The 17,617-nt window shown below is 52.7% G+C and overlaps 8 protein-coding genes across 8 annotated transcripts; 4 read left to right on the top strand and 4 right to left on the bottom strand.

The window, feature by feature from the left end:
• Positions 1-303: 303 nt before the first annotated feature.
• Positions 304-1,203, top strand: CTRU02_207245 (TATA-binding protein-associated phosphoprotein; the record flags this gene model as incomplete). The annotated part of the gene is made up of 4 exons (XM_036719367.1): positions 304-325; positions 665-691; positions 778-1,037; positions 1,096-1,203. The coding sequence occupies 4 exons, from the start codon at positions 304-306 to the stop codon at positions 1,201-1,203; spliced, it is 417 nt and encodes a 138-aa protein (XP_036589074.1).
• A 515-nt stretch (positions 1,204-1,718) lies between these two features.
• CTRU02_207244 (uncharacterized protein) lies at positions 1,719-2,449 on the bottom strand (the record flags this gene model as incomplete). The annotated part of the gene is made up of 2 exons (XM_036719368.1): positions 1,719-2,260; positions 2,398-2,449. The coding sequence occupies 2 exons, from the start codon at positions 2,447-2,449 to the stop codon at positions 1,719-1,721; spliced, it is 594 nt and encodes a 197-aa protein (XP_036589075.1).
• Positions 2,450-2,973: 524 nt separating this feature from the next.
• On the top strand, positions 2,974-3,753 carry CTRU02_207243 (pre-mRNA-splicing factor 38a; the record flags this gene model as incomplete). The annotated part of the gene is made up of 1 exon (XM_036719370.1): positions 2,974-3,753. The coding sequence occupies one exon, from the start codon at positions 2,974-2,976 to the stop codon at positions 3,751-3,753; it is 780 nt and encodes a 259-aa protein (XP_036589076.1).
• A 221-nt stretch (positions 3,754-3,974) lies between these two features.
• CTRU02_207242 (glutamyl-tRNA amidotransferase) lies at positions 3,975-5,463 on the bottom strand (the record flags this gene model as incomplete). The annotated part of the gene is made up of 2 exons (XM_036719369.1): positions 3,975-5,381; positions 5,437-5,463. 2 exons carry the CDS (start codon positions 5,461-5,463, stop codon positions 3,975-3,977), a joined length of 1,434 nt encoding a protein of 477 aa, XP_036589077.1.
• Positions 5,464-6,635: 1,172 nt separating this feature from the next.
• On the top strand, positions 6,636-7,652 carry CTRU02_207241 (NUDIX domain-containing protein; the record flags this gene model as incomplete). The annotated part of the gene is made up of 2 exons (XM_036719371.1): positions 6,636-6,854; positions 6,915-7,652. 2 exons carry the CDS (start codon positions 6,636-6,638, stop codon positions 7,650-7,652), a joined length of 957 nt encoding a protein of 318 aa, XP_036589078.1.
• Positions 7,653-7,696: 44 nt separating this feature from the next.
• Positions 7,697-8,449, bottom strand: CTRU02_207240 (ADP-ribose pyrophosphatase; the record flags this gene model as incomplete). The annotated part of the gene is made up of 3 exons (XM_036719372.1): positions 7,697-7,935; positions 8,008-8,341; positions 8,408-8,449. 3 exons carry the CDS (start codon positions 8,447-8,449, stop codon positions 7,697-7,699), a joined length of 615 nt encoding a protein of 204 aa, XP_036589079.1.
• A 495-nt stretch (positions 8,450-8,944) lies between these two features.
• On the bottom strand, positions 8,945-13,414 carry CTRU02_207239 (reverse transcriptase domain protein; the record flags this gene model as incomplete). Its single annotated transcript, XM_070204856.1, has 1 exon — positions 8,945-13,414. One exon carries the CDS (start codon positions 13,412-13,414, stop codon positions 8,945-8,947), a length of 4,470 nt encoding a protein of 1,489 aa, XP_070061389.1.
• Positions 13,415-15,133: 1,719 nt separating this feature from the next.
• CTRU02_207238 (alternative oxidase) lies at positions 15,134-16,732 on the top strand (the record flags this gene model as incomplete). The annotated part of the gene is made up of 1 exon (XM_036719374.1): positions 15,134-16,732. One exon carries the CDS (start codon positions 15,134-15,136, stop codon positions 16,730-16,732), a length of 1,599 nt encoding a protein of 532 aa, XP_036589081.1.
• Positions 16,733-17,617: the final 885 nt, after the last annotated feature.

Below are 17,617 nucleotides of genomic sequence, written 5' to 3'. Positions count from 1 at the left end.
GGATGTCCCAGATCCAAATACCATAAAAGACCCCACCAACAGCAGCCGCCGAAAGTGAGCCACACGCTGTCCCGCGATACCTCACATGCCCGCTCCGCCTCCGTACTTTTCCCACCGCCAACAATCTTCGATATAAGCCTTGAGTGAGCCATACGTTTCGGTCGCACTTTATAGTTGCAAATTCAAAGTTCGACATACATCGTATTGCTTGAACGACAAGTTGTTTAGCATTACTTTTGCGTCATCTGTTTGCACCAGCTTTGCATCCCAACTACCTCACCTCGTTCATATCTCATCTCAAACATGTCGGATCACGAGTTTGCGGGTAAGTTTTCTACTGTTTCCTAACTTGTTCATTCTATCGACGTATCTTTTCCTTCACCGATGCCTGTTCAGCCGTCAGACATTCACTACCTGATGCCGCACGTTCCCTGCATACACCTCCCCATGCTCCCTTCCTTTATTCAACATGTATAAGATGCTTCACCGTTTACCTGTTGTCGCATCCTGCCGACATCCAACATCCCCGTTTGCTAGCCATCATGCCCAAAACTAGCGCAGGGAATAGATACTGGCAGGTCTACGATGGCAACGGTATTCATCCTCATCACGCGTACACTGCCTGGTTTCTGAAACATATGTGGTTGCTGACATGACATTTTAGGCAACGATGACTTGTCCTTGCCCAAGGGTATGTTCATTCATTAAATGGGATAGAATCATCTGGATTCTCTCGTCCGATTTCTGCATTTTCAGGTGAATACTGACTAGTCGCAGCAACCGTCCAGAAGATTGTGACGGAAATCCTGCCGCCCTCCGCCGGCGTCGCATTCTCCAAAGAGGCTCGTGATCTCCTCATCGAGTGCTGTGTTGAGTTCATCACCCTCATTTCTTCCGAGGCCAACGAGATCTCGGAAAAGGAGGCGAAGAAGACCATCGCCTGCGACCACATAACAAAGGCCCTCGAGCAACTCGGCTTTGCAGACTACGTCCCCGCCGTTCTCGAGGCAGCAGCAGAACACAAAGAAGTCCAAAAGGTACCACCACCATCCCCCTTGTTCTGTGACCCTTGGACAAACTCTGACACGCCCACAGGGACGCGAGAAGAAGGCAAACAAGTTCGCTAACAGCGCCATCCCCCTCGAGGAGCTGGAGAGGATGCAGCGGGAGGCCTTTGAGGATGCTGCCAACAGACATGCTTAGCCTGGCGTACGGGAGGGAGGGTGTTTGCTTCACTTTTACTTACTTTCTCATCTGGTTTGGCATGGGTACGGCGTTTTGAGGCTGCACTTGGGGGGGGGGGGGGGGGGGGGGGGGGGATGGATCAATAACGAATTCACCGCGATGACGAATGCATGATTTCGGCCTTTGTTGCCATGGACGGCATCACATCGATAGCATAGAGACAGCATGGTCTTTATCGAGGAGAGCATCTACCCGAAAACGGGTTTCACGCATGAATACAAAGCTCATGGATTTCCGGTCCGCGGCATGCACCAAATAATCATACTTTTTCTTCTCTCGTTTGCCTCGACTCGAAGCCGTCCTTCGTATCTACATGACTTTAACAATGTAGAGAACCCGTAGTGATATCATAACCATCCTTCATTACCAAATCCCAAAAGAAAAAGAAAAAGAAAAAAATCAAAACGCTGTATAACTCGTATATATGGTAAGGAAAAAAAAACCCACCCACGCACCTCGACCCCCGGGACCGTTTACCACAATCGTCGTTGGTAGTAAACTGGTTCCTCCCCTTGCGACAAACGCTTGATCTCTTCCTTGATCAGCTTCCTCCTCTCGGCGCGGCTGATGGGCTTCTCGCTTGCCACCTCCGGGTCAGGGTGCTTCTGGTCTTTAACGTTCCATCCTTGAATGTTCCTCTCCCTCTCGTCCATCTTGTCCAAGTCCTCCTTGCTGACGCCTGCATCTTCCTTATCGGACGAAGGCATCATCTTCTGCCATAAATCGGAAGTCCATCCTGTTTTCTTCTGGCCGGCAAGCTTCTTCGGCTGTTGCTGCTGCTTGGGCAGCGTCGGGTTCACTTCGATAATGACCTGTCCTTTCTCCCCCGCGCCTCCGTACAGTGGAACATTCTTGCCCTTCCCGGTGAGGTCTTTGAGGTGGTCGGGCACAAAGTAGGATGTCTTGGGGGAAGGCCGTGGGTCCCGGTCGGGTTTGATGGCGGCACGCAGCTGGTTGAGAGTACGCTGCTGAATGACATAGCCGCTGAGGAAAAGGGCGGCCGTACAAGAGATGACTACATTTGGGAAAAAAATGCGTTTGCATATGCGGCAAGGCGCATACGCGTACGCGAGAGAAAAAGTCAGCCGTTTGTTCTGTCTCTCTTGTGCCGATTTGCGGACGGACTGGAATGCGGGAACGGGCGGGTGTTACCTATGGCCGAGGACAGAAGGATTGAGACTTGAGAAGACGTAAGAAGCACCATCTTCGCTGCAATGTTGTGGAATTTTCTGCGATAACTTTTAAACTGATAGAATCGAGAATGCCGTACGAATGATTTGAGATGGCTTCGGCGTGTTTAAAATCGTCAATACAGACGCCATTTGCCCCCCTGATCAATGTCGTAGTCGCCAAATGTGACGCGGCCGGGAGTGAACTTGGAAGTGGGCTGTTTACTTGGTTCGCACGGCAACTATCGATAAGCAGCTGTCATTGGCTGTCAACGCCCAACTTTTCTTCCCTCGCCTCGGACGGACGTCACGTCTAACACTAGCTTCCCGCGTCGCATTTCTAACCACCCCCCACCACCATCACCCGAGCATCAATTCTAGTGTACGACAATACGCAAAGCCTCCTCGAAAATTGGGCTTCGTCTCCACCGAATACCACCGGTATACCGAGCAACGAATCTCAATCGAAACCTCTAGACCTCTCTCCCTGTCCTTGCAAACATCCCCTAGCTACTCCGCCCATTACCTACGGGACGCCGTAAAAAAAATAAAAAAAAAAATGAGCAAGCCAGATACAGTCTACGCCGACGAGCGGCGGTTCATGGACGAGCGTGGCTCGTCTGCCGCCCTCGCGCCCAACGGCGAGAACCCGGCGACGATAATGGAGAAGGCCGTGCGCGAGCGCATCATCGACTCGTACTTTTACAAAGAGCAGTGCTTCGCCGTCAACGAGGCCGACATCGTCGACCGCGTCGTCGACCACGTATCCTTTATCGGCGGCACGCACGGCGTCACGCAAAAACCGACGCCGTTCCTGTGTCTCGCGTTCAAGCTGCTGCAGCTCGCGCCTTCGGACGAGGTCCTCGAGACGTATCTGCGGTTCGGCGGCGAAAAGTTCAAATACCTCCGCGCGCTGGCGTGCTTCTACATCCGCATGACGAGGAGGGCCAAGGACGTGTACCTTTTGCTGGAGCCGTTCTTGGAGGACCGGAGGAAATTGAGGAGGAAGGGCCGGCAGGGCACGAGTCTGACTTTCATGGACGAGTTCGTGGACGACCTGCTTACCAAGACGAGAGTCTGCGCGACGAGTTTCAGGGAGTTGCCGAAGAGAGTTGATTTGGTGGACCTTGGAGAATTGGAGGAGAGGATCAGTCCACTGGGAGATATCGACGAGTTGCTGGATGAGGAGGAGGAGGAGGAGCAGGAGCAACAGGGCAGTTCACGGGAGAATGGGGCCGATGATTCAGAAGGAGAGATTGTAGAGGACAGAAGGGACGAGGGCGAACCCATGGACGTGGAAAGGAGATCACGCTCAAGGAGCAGAGATCGGTCCCCGTAGACGTTGATTTTTAACTGAAAGATGATACCCAGCGTGCTCCGAGGAGCGGAGTTCGCGCGAATAGACCAACCGCGGTGGCCATCTCACTGCTTGTTTTCTTCTCACAATGTGGGTATATTGCAATCCTAGTGTACAAGTTACAGGTGACTCATGTCTACAATGTTACAACCCGCCCCCTTTTTTTTGAGCGAGATCGCGCATATCCCCGGCAGCCGTGGCGGCTACGCGGAAAGTTGACGCAGGAGGTCCTTGGCCACGCCCAGGAGGCGTCTGTCATCCCAGTACTGGCCGATCAGCTGCAGACCCGCCACCTTTCGGCTCTCGTCCGCTTTCGCTTCCGCGGACTTGACCCTCGTGGGTATACTGATGGCCGGTAACCCCGCCAAGCTCGCCGGCACCGTGAAGACATCGTTCATGTACACCTGGACCGGCGTCTGCTGCTTGATCTCGTCGATTCTCGGCGCAAACGTCGGCGCAGTAGGACACAGGAGGAAATCCACCTGTGACGGGCCCAGCTTGTCCTGCAGCTCAACCTCGTCCTTCATGTCGCTGAGATCGAACTGCTGCGGATCGTACAGCGGGTTCTCCAACCTGAAGACGCGGTCAAAGTCTCTCTGGACGAGCTTGCGCACGCGCTGCGCCTGGATAAAGTAGTTGTCCATCGCCTCGGAGCTCAAACTGTAGGCCCCCAGGAGGATACGCCGTCTGACTTCGTCGCCGAAGCCTTTGCCGCGCGTCTTGGAGTAGAGGACCTCGCCGGCGCCGTCGCTCTCGTCGCCACGCGTACCGTAGCGCACACCGTCGTACTTGGCGAGGTTGGAGGAAGCTTCGGCTGGCGCAATAACGTAGTACGCCGAGAGCGCATGCTTTGTTGACGGGAGGGAGACGGGGACGATTTCGACGCCAGACTTCTGCAGGAGGTCTGCCGCGTCTGACCATGCCGTCCGGATTTGAGGGTCCAGTTCCTCGATATTGTATTCAAGGGGGATGCCCACCCTGAGACGAGACCGACGAGGCGAGGCCTGGTCTTGCTGGCGCTTTCTGAAATTTTTCGAAAGAGATGTTGGGTCTTGAGAGTCGTGCTCGCCAGCTAACCCCGTGCTGAACATAACGTCCTCGATGATGTCCACCTCCCGCGCAAGGAGTCCGACTGTGTCCAACGAGTTCGCATACGGTACCACGCCCCATCTTGATAACATCCCATACGACGGCTTGTATCCGACCACGCCGCAGTACGCCGCAGGCAGACGAATTGATCCACCCGTATCAGTTCCCAGCGCGACGTCCGCCTCGCCCGTCTGGACCGCTACCGCACTACCTCCCGAGCTTCCACCAGCAGAGGTTGGCGTCGCAGCCAGCGGGTTAAGCACAGGCCCATGTACCGAGTTCAACGAGTGCGAGCCCATTCCAAACTCGTCCATGTTCGTCTTCCCCACTATCTGGGCGCCTCGTTCCCGGAGCTGGCGTACGATGGTAGCTTCGAAGGGGCTCTTGTGGGTGGAGAGGATCGCGGAGGAGCATGTCGTCGGGAGATCTTTGGTTGCGATGTTGTCTTTGACAGCTAATTTAAAGGCCTTTGCCGAATTGGACGAGCTTCGGGGTGCATCTTGTGCTACCTCTGTGGACTCTACAGCTAGCTATTAGCTCTGGCGCAACTCACGAGAGTGGATGGCAAGTGAGTACCTGTCCGCACGAAGTGGTTAAAGTCATGGTATAACCTCCTGTTGCGGGGCGCTACCTGCCCAATGCCTCTTGAGCCCAACGGCCGCAGGTGTAGGCGCGAGAGTTTAACATGGGAGGACATGGGGGCCGCCGATGCCAGCCTGTGGTGGTGGTGTTTGTAGCTCCGGGGACTCTTGTGGCAGGCTTCTTTCTGTCTCGGCCCGTTGGATCATTTGCGATGGTGACTAAGCGGACCGGCCCCACTTTGAGCTTTGAGCTCCCGGTGCGAGGCATCTCATCCCTTGATTCGTGGTTTGAACCAGTTTGGCATGTCGCGTATATGTGGAATTTGTTCCATTTATCTAGGGAGATGGTTTGAAAGTGATTCTATTGTAATATTGAGCGTTTGTGCACTGCTTTTTCTTTCGTGGTTGCTCGCTTAGTTATCGTTATTGTCGACACCCAGCATTGCGATTTTACTTACCATCAGTCGTCCGAAGTAAAGGTCTTTTTCTTTAACACCACGCATCATTATAAGAGAGAAGTTTTGAAAGTAAATTCTACTAACTTACATGATGGTCTAGTTACTTGGAAGAGACTAAGGAGGCCAGGCTACAAAGTAGGTGAGGATGGCTGATGGGCTTGCATGGGGCAGTGCAACTGGCTCATAGTAGGCAGCTGGAACCATTTCCCGCCTAATCAGGACTCTAGAGAATTGGTGGTGGCCGAGTAAACCAGAGGCATGCTTTACTGAAATGCCTGCTTCATTGCAGCTTATAAAAGACTAAAAGAATGCCTCGTCTTATTACACAAAAGTGTGAAGGCAAGCTGTAAGTTTTTTGGCTGGATAGGCAGTGAAGCTCGACATGCTATTAGTGCTACTTCTGGTCAACGTAACTGCACTTAATTGAACAACTACCAAGAAAAAACCAGATACTCGAAAACTACAGCAAATTTACCTTTTGTTTTTTTAAGAAAAGTCTGGTGTATGTTCGGCAGTTTGACAACTGTAAAACAGCACATACTATGTAGTCAGTATATTGCTGTGACCTGCAACAATCTCACACTTCAGCGCTTGGATCAGGCAGACAACCAGGCAGTCTGCCTGTCACTGCAAGCCAGCCCCACAAGCCACTAAATGTCCTCTTTCGGACTGACGTCAATTACTTCACTTACACCAACATCAGGCTACACTGCCCAATCGAGTCCAAACGTCAGAGATGAGAACGATAGCGCCGGGGTTGGGACGAAGAACATTTAATCTCATCTCCCAGAAAGACTCCTTTCTCTTAACGCCAGTTCGCCCACACACTCTACCGTCGCATTCGTGCCTCACTATCAGAACAATGTCGACAGTCACCCTCAAGGACAACGGTATCCAGGTCAAGCTGCCAGACGGCCTATCAAAAGACCAACTCTTGGGTTTCCGCCCCTTTAATGTAATCAATTCCCCCCTCGCTATTCTAAATGACATAGACCATTCATTAACGCGCTTAAAGAACTGGATCAAGGGTCTCAATGGATCGCTAGCTCTTCAGGGCAAAAACCCGCGCCATCCATTCCACACCGACCCCTACGCCCTGCGCGGCGTTACGGTCCAAGCTTTTGACCTCTTTGGCGGCGGCAGGGTTGGGTTCCTCAAGGTTGTGGCGGAGGTGACCAACGGCTCGGGGGACAAGCTACCCGCGAGCGTGTTCCTTCGCGGGCCGAGCGTTGCGATGCTGGTCATGCTTATCCCTGACGATGTACCATCCGACAGCGATGAGAGATACGTCGTCCTCACCGTGCAGCCTAGGATACCGGCCGGCAGTCTGTCCTTCGTGGAACTGCCCGCGGGGATGGTTGACGACAACGGTAGTTTCGCTGGCGCGGCGGCCAAGGAAATGGAGGAGGAGTGCGGGCTCAAGATCCATGAGTCAGAACTCACCAACCTCAGCGAACTCGCCGGTGCAGGCAAGGCGGCGGAGGAGGAAGGTGATGAGGGGCTGGCGGAAGCGATGTATCCCTCCGCCGGCGGATGTGATGAGTTCGTGACGATCTACAGCCACGAGAGGCGGATTCCGCGCGAGCAGTTGAAGGATTGGAGCGGGAAGCTGACTGGGCTTAGAGATCACGGGGAAAGGATCACGTTGAAGATTGTGCATATGAAGGACCTTTGGAGGGAGGGCGCGCGGGATGCAAAGTGTCTTGGTGCGGTGGCTTTGTGGGAGGGTCTTCGGAGGGAGGGCAAGATATAATGATTACACTGCACAAGCACGGGGGAAGCAGACGACAGGTTCGTTCACAGCTTGAATTTCTTGGCTAGCTCGATGCCCTCTGCTATCGTGCCGACGCGGGCATCAACCGCATAGCCCTCCTTCTCGAGGCGGACGCACTCAGCCCAGAAGTTGGACAGAGGCACGGTGAAGACCTCGATGAACTCGTTCTCCTCCAGCTCAGGCTTCAACTCCTGGTTCTCTGGGAGAGTGGCGTCGATCGTGACGTGGACCATGCGAAGGTTGGTGTTGCAGAAGCCGGGGTCTAGTTCAGCAGTACAAAAGATTAGCATGCCAGAACAGCCATGTAGATGATATGAAAAGGGACAAACAGTACCATTGAACATGATAGGCGACGTCTCGGACGCGACACCAACATAGCCAGTCTCCTCCTTCAGCTCCCGAACGGCAGCCTGCTCGGCCGTCTCGCCTTCGTCGACCAAGCCTGCGGGCACCTCGATGGTGATCTTGTCGATTGGCGGGCGGTACTGCTTCTGGAGAATGATCTCCGGGCCGGTAGGCTTCTCTAGGATGGCGACGATACCGACGCCGTCGATTTCGCCGCCCTTGGGTCGAGTGCGGCGCTCCGCGGATTCCCAGGTGCGGGCCTTGCCATTCTGATCGGCGTAGTTGATCTTGACGAGCTTGACCCAGGCGGCTTCGCTGTCGGGCTGTTTGAAGTAGTAGGGGGGGTCAGTGAGAACGGACCGGGAGTGCGCCGGAATAGGAAACTATACCAGAGGCCCGGTAGAGGTCACTTTCGCTTTGCCGGCAGACATGTTTGTACCTCGTGGTTTTGGTTCCGTGTTGGAATTGGGTCGACAAGGAGCTCTGGCGTTCCGGCGGGGTAGCTCTTGTCACTGGGACCCCCCGCGGTTGAGTGCTGAGTCATCATACGGGCCACTTGGACTGGATTATTGTGGGCGAAACCAGCACAGAACGCTCAGAATGGGAAAAGTGGTGTTGTTGGTTGGAAGAACTAACTAACTGGCTAGAGGGCTGTGGAGGCTGGCTAAGACCAGTGGTGGCGGCCGTCAGCCCACGTGACGGGCCGGCGAGGCCTGCCACCCACACCCCCTCTCAGACTCCTCAGCGAAAAAGCAGTAGAATAATAGGAAATACAGGAAAAGTCCCAAATCCTCCAAATCCGAGGAGTTCTCAACTATTAGAAAACTCGGTCAATTACCGGTTAAACCTGGCCAATAGGAGGCCGTGAAATCCTCCGAATCCCGAAGTCTCAATATCAATAGTCCCACAGTCTCAAAATCCCCCTCTCAATCCAATCCCTCCGCCATGCCCAACAAACGAACGAATTCCTTGTGTTTGACCGCAACCAGTGGCTTCGTGAGTCCATCGGCGGCCATATCAGCGCCCTTGATGAGTCGGAGTTCGATGCTTTTCGCAGTGTGAACCTCCTGTATGATCCATTTGTATCGGACGTCGATGTGGCGGGTTCGTGCCTCGTTGAGTGGGTTCATGACGTTGTCGTAGCCGTTGGCACTGTCAGTGAACATGATAGTAGGCGTGGTGATGGGTTTGCCGAGCAGTTGGGAGAGGCAACGTCTGATCCACTTCACAGCAATTGCCGTAGGTGTGAGATTGATGAATTCAGCCTCCGTGGTGCTCAAAGTCACGAAAGTCTGTTTCTTTGACTTCCAAGCAATCGGCGCACCAGCGAGGAAGACGACGTAACCACCTGTCGAGACTCGTGATGGCTTGTTGTCAGCGAAAGAGGCATCTGCAGCAGCGTAGAGCCCCAACTCGTTGATCGTGGGGATGCCTCCAAGTACAATACCGAGATAAACGGTGCCCTTGAGGTATCGGAATAAGTGCTTAATAGCACGAAGATGGGCCTTAGAAGGCCCTGAATTCGCCTGTGACAATTTACTGACGGTGTAGGCCATGTCAACGCGAGTTCCAGCCACCAGGAAGTTAAGGCAGCCGGTTTGTTCGATGTAAAGTTGTTGTTCGTCAAGCGAGCACTCGTTCTTGTCCCAGGTGACGGGCAGATCGTCAGTGGTCGCCATAGGCGTCTTGACAGCACTCAAACCATCAAAGTCGAATCGTTGAAGCACTGCTTTTGCGTACTTGGCTTGGGAAACGAAAATCTTACCGGCAGCTCTGTCGCGTTCAATCTGGAAACCGAGAAAATCGGTAGCCTCGCCGAGGTCTTTAAGAGAACAGACCTTCTCGAGGAGACGACGAACTTCCATCATGACTTGCTTGTTGGGAGCGGCGATGGCGTTGTCGTCGACGTACATAAGAACGTACGCTTTAATCTTGTGATTGACGAAGAGACAAACCTCCCCATCAACAGCAGTGAAGCCAATTCGTTCCATTTCACCCTTGATAAGTCGAAACCACCAAAGTGGTGATTTTCTCAATCCATAGAGTGCCTTGTGGAGCAGCCAAACCTTGTTGTCTGCAGTGGCGTAGCCAGCGGGGGGCCGGACGTACACCTTAACCCCCTCTGGAATCGAGGCGGCTAGGAAAGCAGTGTCGAAATCATATACTTCGTATTCAAGATCGAGAAGTGCGACAACTGCGAAGAAAAGGCGGGTTGCGGTGGCAGAGGCAACTGCAGCGTAAACCTCTTGCGATGACCAGTCACCTTTCTCGTGGTTTCCACAAACCACATATCGGGCCTTGTAGCGCACGATTTCGTTGTTTTTGTTGGTTTTGATGTCACATACCCACTTGCCGGGCAGGACTTTAGCGTCACGTGGTGGGTAAACGACTTCGTAAACCCCCTTTTCCGTGAATTGAGTCATCTCTCGTTCGAAGGCTTGTTCCCACTGGGGCCACTGTGGGCTCTTCTGCGCCTCACGGTAGGACTTCGGGATCACCACGCCGTCGGGTAGGACTTTCGAAAGGGCAGTAGCAGAAAGCACGCTGAGAGAGAATTGACGAGAAGTTAGTGAAGCTGGAATGTCAGCAGATAGAAAAGTCTTTTTAGCATAGGAGCGTACGCCACTGGCGGCTCGGTAGTGACCAGGTGGTCGCTGGGCTGAGGCGCGGCGAGGTCGAGAGGACTCTGCCGGTTGACTCGTTGCTTCCTCAACAATCGTGGAGAGGGAATCAGGGTCCTGGTGATCAGTTTCCATTGTTTCCACGGAAGCGACGAATTCGTCATCATTCAATTCGTTAGTAATGCTGTCACGAGGTGTAGCAGTGGTCTCCAACAGGTTCTCTGGTGGCGGAGACATGAGATGTGTATCAGTGGGTGCCATCGCTTTTTCAACGATGGTCTCATCTGGTTTGGGATCACCAGTCACGGGTTTTTCACCTTCAATAGGCTTCTGACGGATGGTGTACTGGATGATGATATCTGGTTCGACAAACGCAGCATCATGTTCAATTTCATCAATGTTGGGTGTGCCAGTAGTTGGAGGCAACACTGTCTTGTGCGGTTCCTCACGAAATCGAACATCTCTGCAGCGAATAACCTCCTTTCGATCAGGCAGGTAAACGTAGTAAATGTGGCCACGAAGAGAACCGTAACCGACGAGGAATCCCTTGATTGCTCGTGGTTCCATCTTGGCAGAGCGCATAGGGCGTCGAGGGCCCTTCTTGTGTACGTAGGCAGCACAGCCAAACGTTCGGAGATGTTCAATGTGGGGTGCCTCTCGTTCAGCAGCCAAGTTCAGTTCTCTCGCCATGATCTCGTGAGGGCTCAAGTTACCCTTGGAGGGTGTGGGCAAGAGGTTGAGAATCTGAGTCACCGAATCGATGCTGTAATCCCACAGTTCCTCTGGAAGGGACATGTCAATCAGCTGTGTCCGGGCGCCTTCGACGATGGTACGACCAGCACGCTCAATAGTACCGTTCATGGAAGGCGTGTGGGCAATAGTCGTGTTGTGGCGAGTACCCTCGAAGTAGGGGTCGTTGAAAACCTTGATTAGCTCGGGAGCATTGTCAGAAACCCAAACCTTGGGCTTGAGGCCGGTGAGACTATAGAATTCAGTATCCCATTTCTTAATAGCTGCCAGGATGGTGGCAAACTTGTGGTTGGGCAGAAAAACAACCCAGTGGTAACCACTATACTTATCCATGAGGTGTAGAACCTGACGGTTCCCTTTTGTTGATAGGGGAAGAACACCAACGAGATCAAGGTGAATTTCATCGCCAATACTCGTAAGTGGAAGTGGGTGGTCTCGACTAATCCGTTCAGTGGATTTGCTGAGATGGCAAGACTCACAGAAGAAAGCGTCAATTTCTGACGTTGTGAACCGAATGCCAACACGGCGGCAAGCCTCCACAACACGTGATGGGTGGGCGTGAACCAGCCGGCGGTGCATCAGTTCAAGAGACGGTCGCTGGGTAGCCCGGAAGGCGGCGAGGCTGACAGCAATATCTCGAGGCACGTGATTTCCAGTATCATGAGTCTCAACGACGCAGACGTCAGAAACCCAATGAACTTTGGCAAGGGAAGTGCGCTGTGTCACGTGTATGAGGCTTGAGGTCTGCCAATCATATTCCACGTGATCACGACGAAGTTTTCCAGGGCTGAGTAAGTTGGCCGGGCTGGAAGGGTTATACTCAACGTTGTGAAGTGTCCAATCGTGAATAACGTTAGGGTTGGTGGGGTCTAGGGTCTGGAAGAAGACGGTGCCCACGCCAAGTGACCGGACTGGGGCGCCGGAGGCAGAAGTGGAAGGTGTCAAATCGCTCTTTTCAGCGTACTTAACGAAATATCGCAAGTTGTTAAAGGTTGAAGTAGTACAACCAGAATCGAGAACGATATCGTCTCGGGTGATGAGGTCATCGCGGGCAGCAGTGAAAACTGCTGGGCTGGCGATGGAGGCAAGGGCAGACTGACCCAAGATGGCAGGTGACGCTCTGACAACAGTCTGGCGGGTGCCATCAACAGAAGTAGGCTGATCCCAGCGGCAGCGATCGCCACACACGTGCTTTCTCGCTTTTTCAATCAACTTATCCCGGTTGACGTAGTGTAGAGGGATGAGATTGGGGTGGGCGACGTAGCACTTCGTGGTCTCGTGATCACAGTTGCAGTGGTCGCACTTCTTCTTTTCCTTGGAGGCAGTGACAGTGGAGGTGACGGTGGTGGTGACGGCTGGAGAGGCAGGACCCCCACTGCCAGCAGACTTGCCTCCAGGTGTGTTGCGAATAGTGGCATAACTGCGCTTTTGATCCTCGTCTTGGGCAAGTGTGTAAATCGTATCAGCCACCTCATTCCACGTGGGATGGGTGGCGCCCTTCGATGTGAAATGCTTGTACGTATCGGGAAGTCGGTCCTTAAAGAAGTTAAGGAGGAAAACAGCGAGGAAGGAGTCTGGCAGACGACCGTGAATGGTCTCAATACGCTTTCTGAGGTGGTGACAGCGATTGAGGGCATCGTGAAGAGTCTTGTGATCGTTGGCGGTGGTCTTGGCAAACTCGTCAACAAGGGCAGCTGTGGCGTCTTGTGAGATTCTCGGAATGTGCTTCTCGAGCGCCTGCCACAATTCGTAAGGGTTTCCATCGTCAACCCAACCCGCTGTGCAGAGTCTGTCAAGAACCGATTCGCTGGCGTTCATGAGGAGACCATACGTGACGTTACGGTTCTTTCTCCATTCCTCTGCAGCGATAGGGTCAGCAGGGCGAGGGACGTCAGTCTCGAGGAATATCTCGAAGTCGTATCCTCGCAGGGTCGCTGTAACAAGCATGCGCCAGGTGTTCCAGTTGGATTCACCTTTCAGGCGAGGGAGAGGCGTGAAGACGGTCTTGAAGTCGTTTTGAGACATCTTGAAGTGAAAAATGAGGGTATCACAACAGTGCGGGACAGACTTATGGTCGCACCTCGATCACAGGCGTTTCTCCGAGGCCGCAGCTTTGGAGGCGTGTCTGTACGTTAGATGGCTTACTTTCGCTGCCACCTACGCGTGCTGTTGGAAAGGGAAAGTATTGATGAGTAAATGGTACTGAAGAAGTATGAATGTTGTGTAGGAGGGAGAATCTTGCGTAAGAACACGAGAAATAGGTGGAATTGTGAGATCCGACCGTAGAAATACGGTGAATCGAAGGGAAGAATGAATACTCGTAGAAGATACGAGAAACTGATGGGCTGGTTCGAAAAACCGAAGCTGAAATGGTTGAATTCTCGTGAGAACGAGGAAATCGAAGTAAAAGTATGGTTGTAGTGTGGTTGTGACTGAAAAGTCTGTTGTTGTGGTGGAATTCCGTGGTGTTCGTGAAAACCAGTGGGTTGTGGTGGTCGGTCGCGTGCCACGTGATATTCGTGCGCGCCAGGCAGCCAATATCGCGTCAGAAAGTGAAATTCGTCAGCGAAGAGGAAAGAAAGCGAGAAAATCGCACAGAAGGGTAAATAAAGCGAGTAAAATCGCAAAAATTCGTGAATCAATAGAAAATTGACAGACGAGTAGAATAATGGGTAAAACGACGTTATTCCGAAAGAATAACGCTGGGCTCATAACCTGTGGGCGAAACCAGCACAGAACGCTCAGAATGGGAAAAGTGGTGTTGTTGGTTGGAAGAACTAACTAACTGGCTAGAGGGCTGTGGAGGCTGGCTAAGACCAGTGGTGGCGGCCGTCAGCCCACGTGACGGGCCGGCGAGGCCTGCCACCCACAATTATGACCATTTCAGATTATGAGGATTCTCTCAACTTCAGAACCATCTCCCATGGGTACCTATTCTCGTCGCGTAGAAGCTCGAAGTAATTTCAGAAATCCCTGAATAACCTCCCTTCTGCGTACATTGTGGCGTGTAAGCTGAAGCATCTGCACCTTAAACATTCCTTCCAGCAGCTCAGCAGCCTGTTCAAGTACAGAGATGTGATCTCCAAACAGCAGTGTGAAATGAAAACACGGAATGAGGGTGTAGGAGAGCACGCGCTGGACATACGCAGAAGTCTGCCCGTGTCGTGATCGATACTTGTTCGGCTCTCATCAGAGGTGGACTCTACAATGTACCCCCGTAGTACTCTTTGAAGTAAAATTGTCTCAGCCTCAAAATATATATACCTTGTAAAGGTCTCTAGAAAGCTATCCCTTATGGCATACGAAGCTGCAATGACATTCAATGAGACATCACCATGTATCCTATTCTGGAAGATTTCGTGTGAGGCTGGAATGTTGCAAGCCATGTTTTGCGAGCTGGAATGAACCTGGTGTTCCCCTTCCCCGTACAGTCGTCCCGTGTAAGGAGGATTACCTCCGGCCCGAGTGTATTAAGGGGTTGGGTTGCCTGGTATGAACGGTACGGTACGGTTCCAAACGGTTCGCCCTCCCTTTGCTAGTACTGAAGATACGTAACCGTTTATATGATGAACTCGGGTTCCACGAAGCAGTCTACTCGGGTGGACGAGGACCCCCCTCTTTTTTTTTTCCTTCTTCTTTTTTTTTTTTCCTTCTTCTTTTTTTTTTTTCCTTCTTCTTTTTTTTTTTTCCTTATTCTTTTTTTTTTTTCCTTTTCACAGGGAAAAAAATAAATTACAAAAAAAAATGTCGACTTGGATGCTTCTCAAAACAGTCCCTTTCGCGATAATTCTTATCGTGTTATGGCTTGTCTTGTCTACTACACATCGCGGTTCTATTACATCCTTCAACGGTTGGGATTCAACCACGACTAATGATGGTTCCAAGTTTGAAGACACCCCTGAGTTCTATGATGATCACAAAGTTGTAGATGTTCCCAAGTTCGAAAACACTCACAAATTCGAAGACGTCCCCAAATATGGAAATGGCCCCAAGGTCGAGGATGCCTCCAAAGTTCAAGATGTCACTGACGTCGAGGATACTGTCGATGACGACCTAGTCATCAACGAGAAGACCGGCCAGACAAGCGGGAAGACGTGGAACGCCGCCGAGTTCAAAAAGGCGTGGCTCGAGGCCGACGGTAAAGACTTCTACCAGAACCGCATCTCGGAAGTGTGCCGCAAGGCAACCTGGCGCAAGGATGTTGTCCTTCATATGCAACAGTCGCGCGGCGGACTCGGCAACGTTCGGGCCACGATCCTAGAGTTCTTCCACGCGGCCATACTCGTCGGCGCCAACGTTATACTCCCTTCGTACGCGATGCGTCGACCTAAAAATGAGACGGATGCCGGCCTCGGCTTTACAGACAACGACATTGGCTTCCACGATTTCAGTCATTACTTTGACAAGGACTGGCTGTTGGAGACCATGGGCGAGCATTGCCCGCAGCTCAAGATCTACCAAACCGTCGAAGAGGCATCAGTCACGTCCAATATCTCGGATATATACACCTGGGCGAACGCCCGCTCTGACAAGGACCCTAAGAATACCGAGGCCGTCTTGAAGGAGCAGTTCAAAAAGTGGCTCACCTCCCAAAAGGCCTATACCCCGGGGTCTAGAACGCTTGTTCCGGTGACGGCCACCCTCCTAAACTTTGACATCCACTCGAGACCCAAGCTGCGCACAGCCCTGGGGCGTCTCTTGCGTATAAATCCAGACGTCAGGGGGCTGGCTGGTGAGGTGGTGTGGGCCATGCGCGAACGATACAACCTGAAGGAAACGCTGGACCCCCGCGACCTCGTTCCTCGAAATTCGTACTGCGGCGTGCACCTGCGTACAGAGGACGACGCGATCCGTGCTGGCTGGACAAACATTTACACCTTTGACCAGCAAACGGACATATTCATCGAGATGTGCGGGCGTCTAGGGTTCCGTGTCATCTACGTCGCTAGTGGACTGCAGGCGGACGTCGTCCGGTTCGCGGAAAAGGCGCGGGCGAGCAGTCTCACGGTACTCGGCAAACACGATCTGTTAAGCTCGCCCGCCCAGGAGATGGCCCTGACGTTGCTGTCGTGGGACCAGCAGGGCGCGCTGGATTACGAGGTGCTCGCGCGGTCGAGTTACTTCATGGGGCCGTCGGTGAGCAGTTTCACCTGGAGCTTGGCCATCAGGCGATACTTCAACAATGTGGATGTCGGCAGGGGGTCGCTCAAGTGGGTGAACCCGTACGCCGTGCAGGAGGACGAGCCGCATGTCACGTACGACGACGGGATCAGCCGGGTGATCCTCAGGCCAAGCGAGATAGACTACCTGCAAGACTTTTCTCCGAAGGGTATGTTTCCTTAACTCTAGAATTGATTCACGTTCATGAACTTTCAAGCCGGGTCGTTTCATCGCAAAGCAGCGTGATGTGCTTCATCTTGGATCCAAGAGGTGCCGGTTGAGGTTGTGTGTGTGTGTGCGTGCAATCCCTGTACAGGATGAGGGTTCGGATTGACCAAGAGAAGAAGAAGCAGTGGTATTGGTAAGTCACCTCCGATGAAGCTCGATCCAAAGAAACGGATAGGCGCATGATTGACATGACAGCGTTAGGATACCAAGGGATGCGAATGGCCTGGGACCGACTCAAGATTGTTTCGGTCGATCGCAAAAAAAGAATGGGATAGAAACATGTCGTCTGTAAGTTTTACTGCCGCAGTCATTCGATCGACGAAATGTTTCGAGATTTTCCTGGTGACAAACAACTCGACATAGGATGTTCAAAGCCGAGTCAGACCGCTCTTAATCGCGGTTGTTATATCCTCACAATCGACAGCCGACAACCAAGGGAGAAAATAGACTTCGGTCCGAGGTTTGTCATGTCGTGCCAGATAACTGGCCGTTGACTACTACGTCAAACTCATTTAAGCTTTGGGGCTGTCATGCCACACAGCTGACGACGCCGACGGATCCCTGTCAGACCAAGGCTCAAAGGGAGGGGTAGACCATCGCCGACCACAGTCCGATAATTGGGACGACGGGCACAAGCTTGACTTTTGGCACCCTTCGAGAACGCTGGCTTCAGGAACAGAGTTCTGAGGTGCGAAATCCGGGACGAAGAAGACAAGATGGTGCGGCAAGCCGAGACGTGAGATGATTGAACTGTGAAAATATGCTTACAATGACGGTTGTGATCTGAGTCGCTGTTGATCATGGCCAGGCTGGCTTTTGAGACAAATTGCGCTGCCGACG

Source organism: Colletotrichum truncatum (assembly GCF_014235925.2).
Source record: "Colletotrichum truncatum strain CMES1059 chromosome Unknown Contig_0004, whole genome shotgun sequence".
NCBI classification, from domain to species: Eukaryota; Fungi; Ascomycota; class Sordariomycetes; order Glomerellales; family Glomerellaceae; genus Colletotrichum; species Colletotrichum truncatum.
Note: the sequence above shows the minus strand (reverse complement) of the source record. Positions and strands in the feature narration are given on the sequence as shown.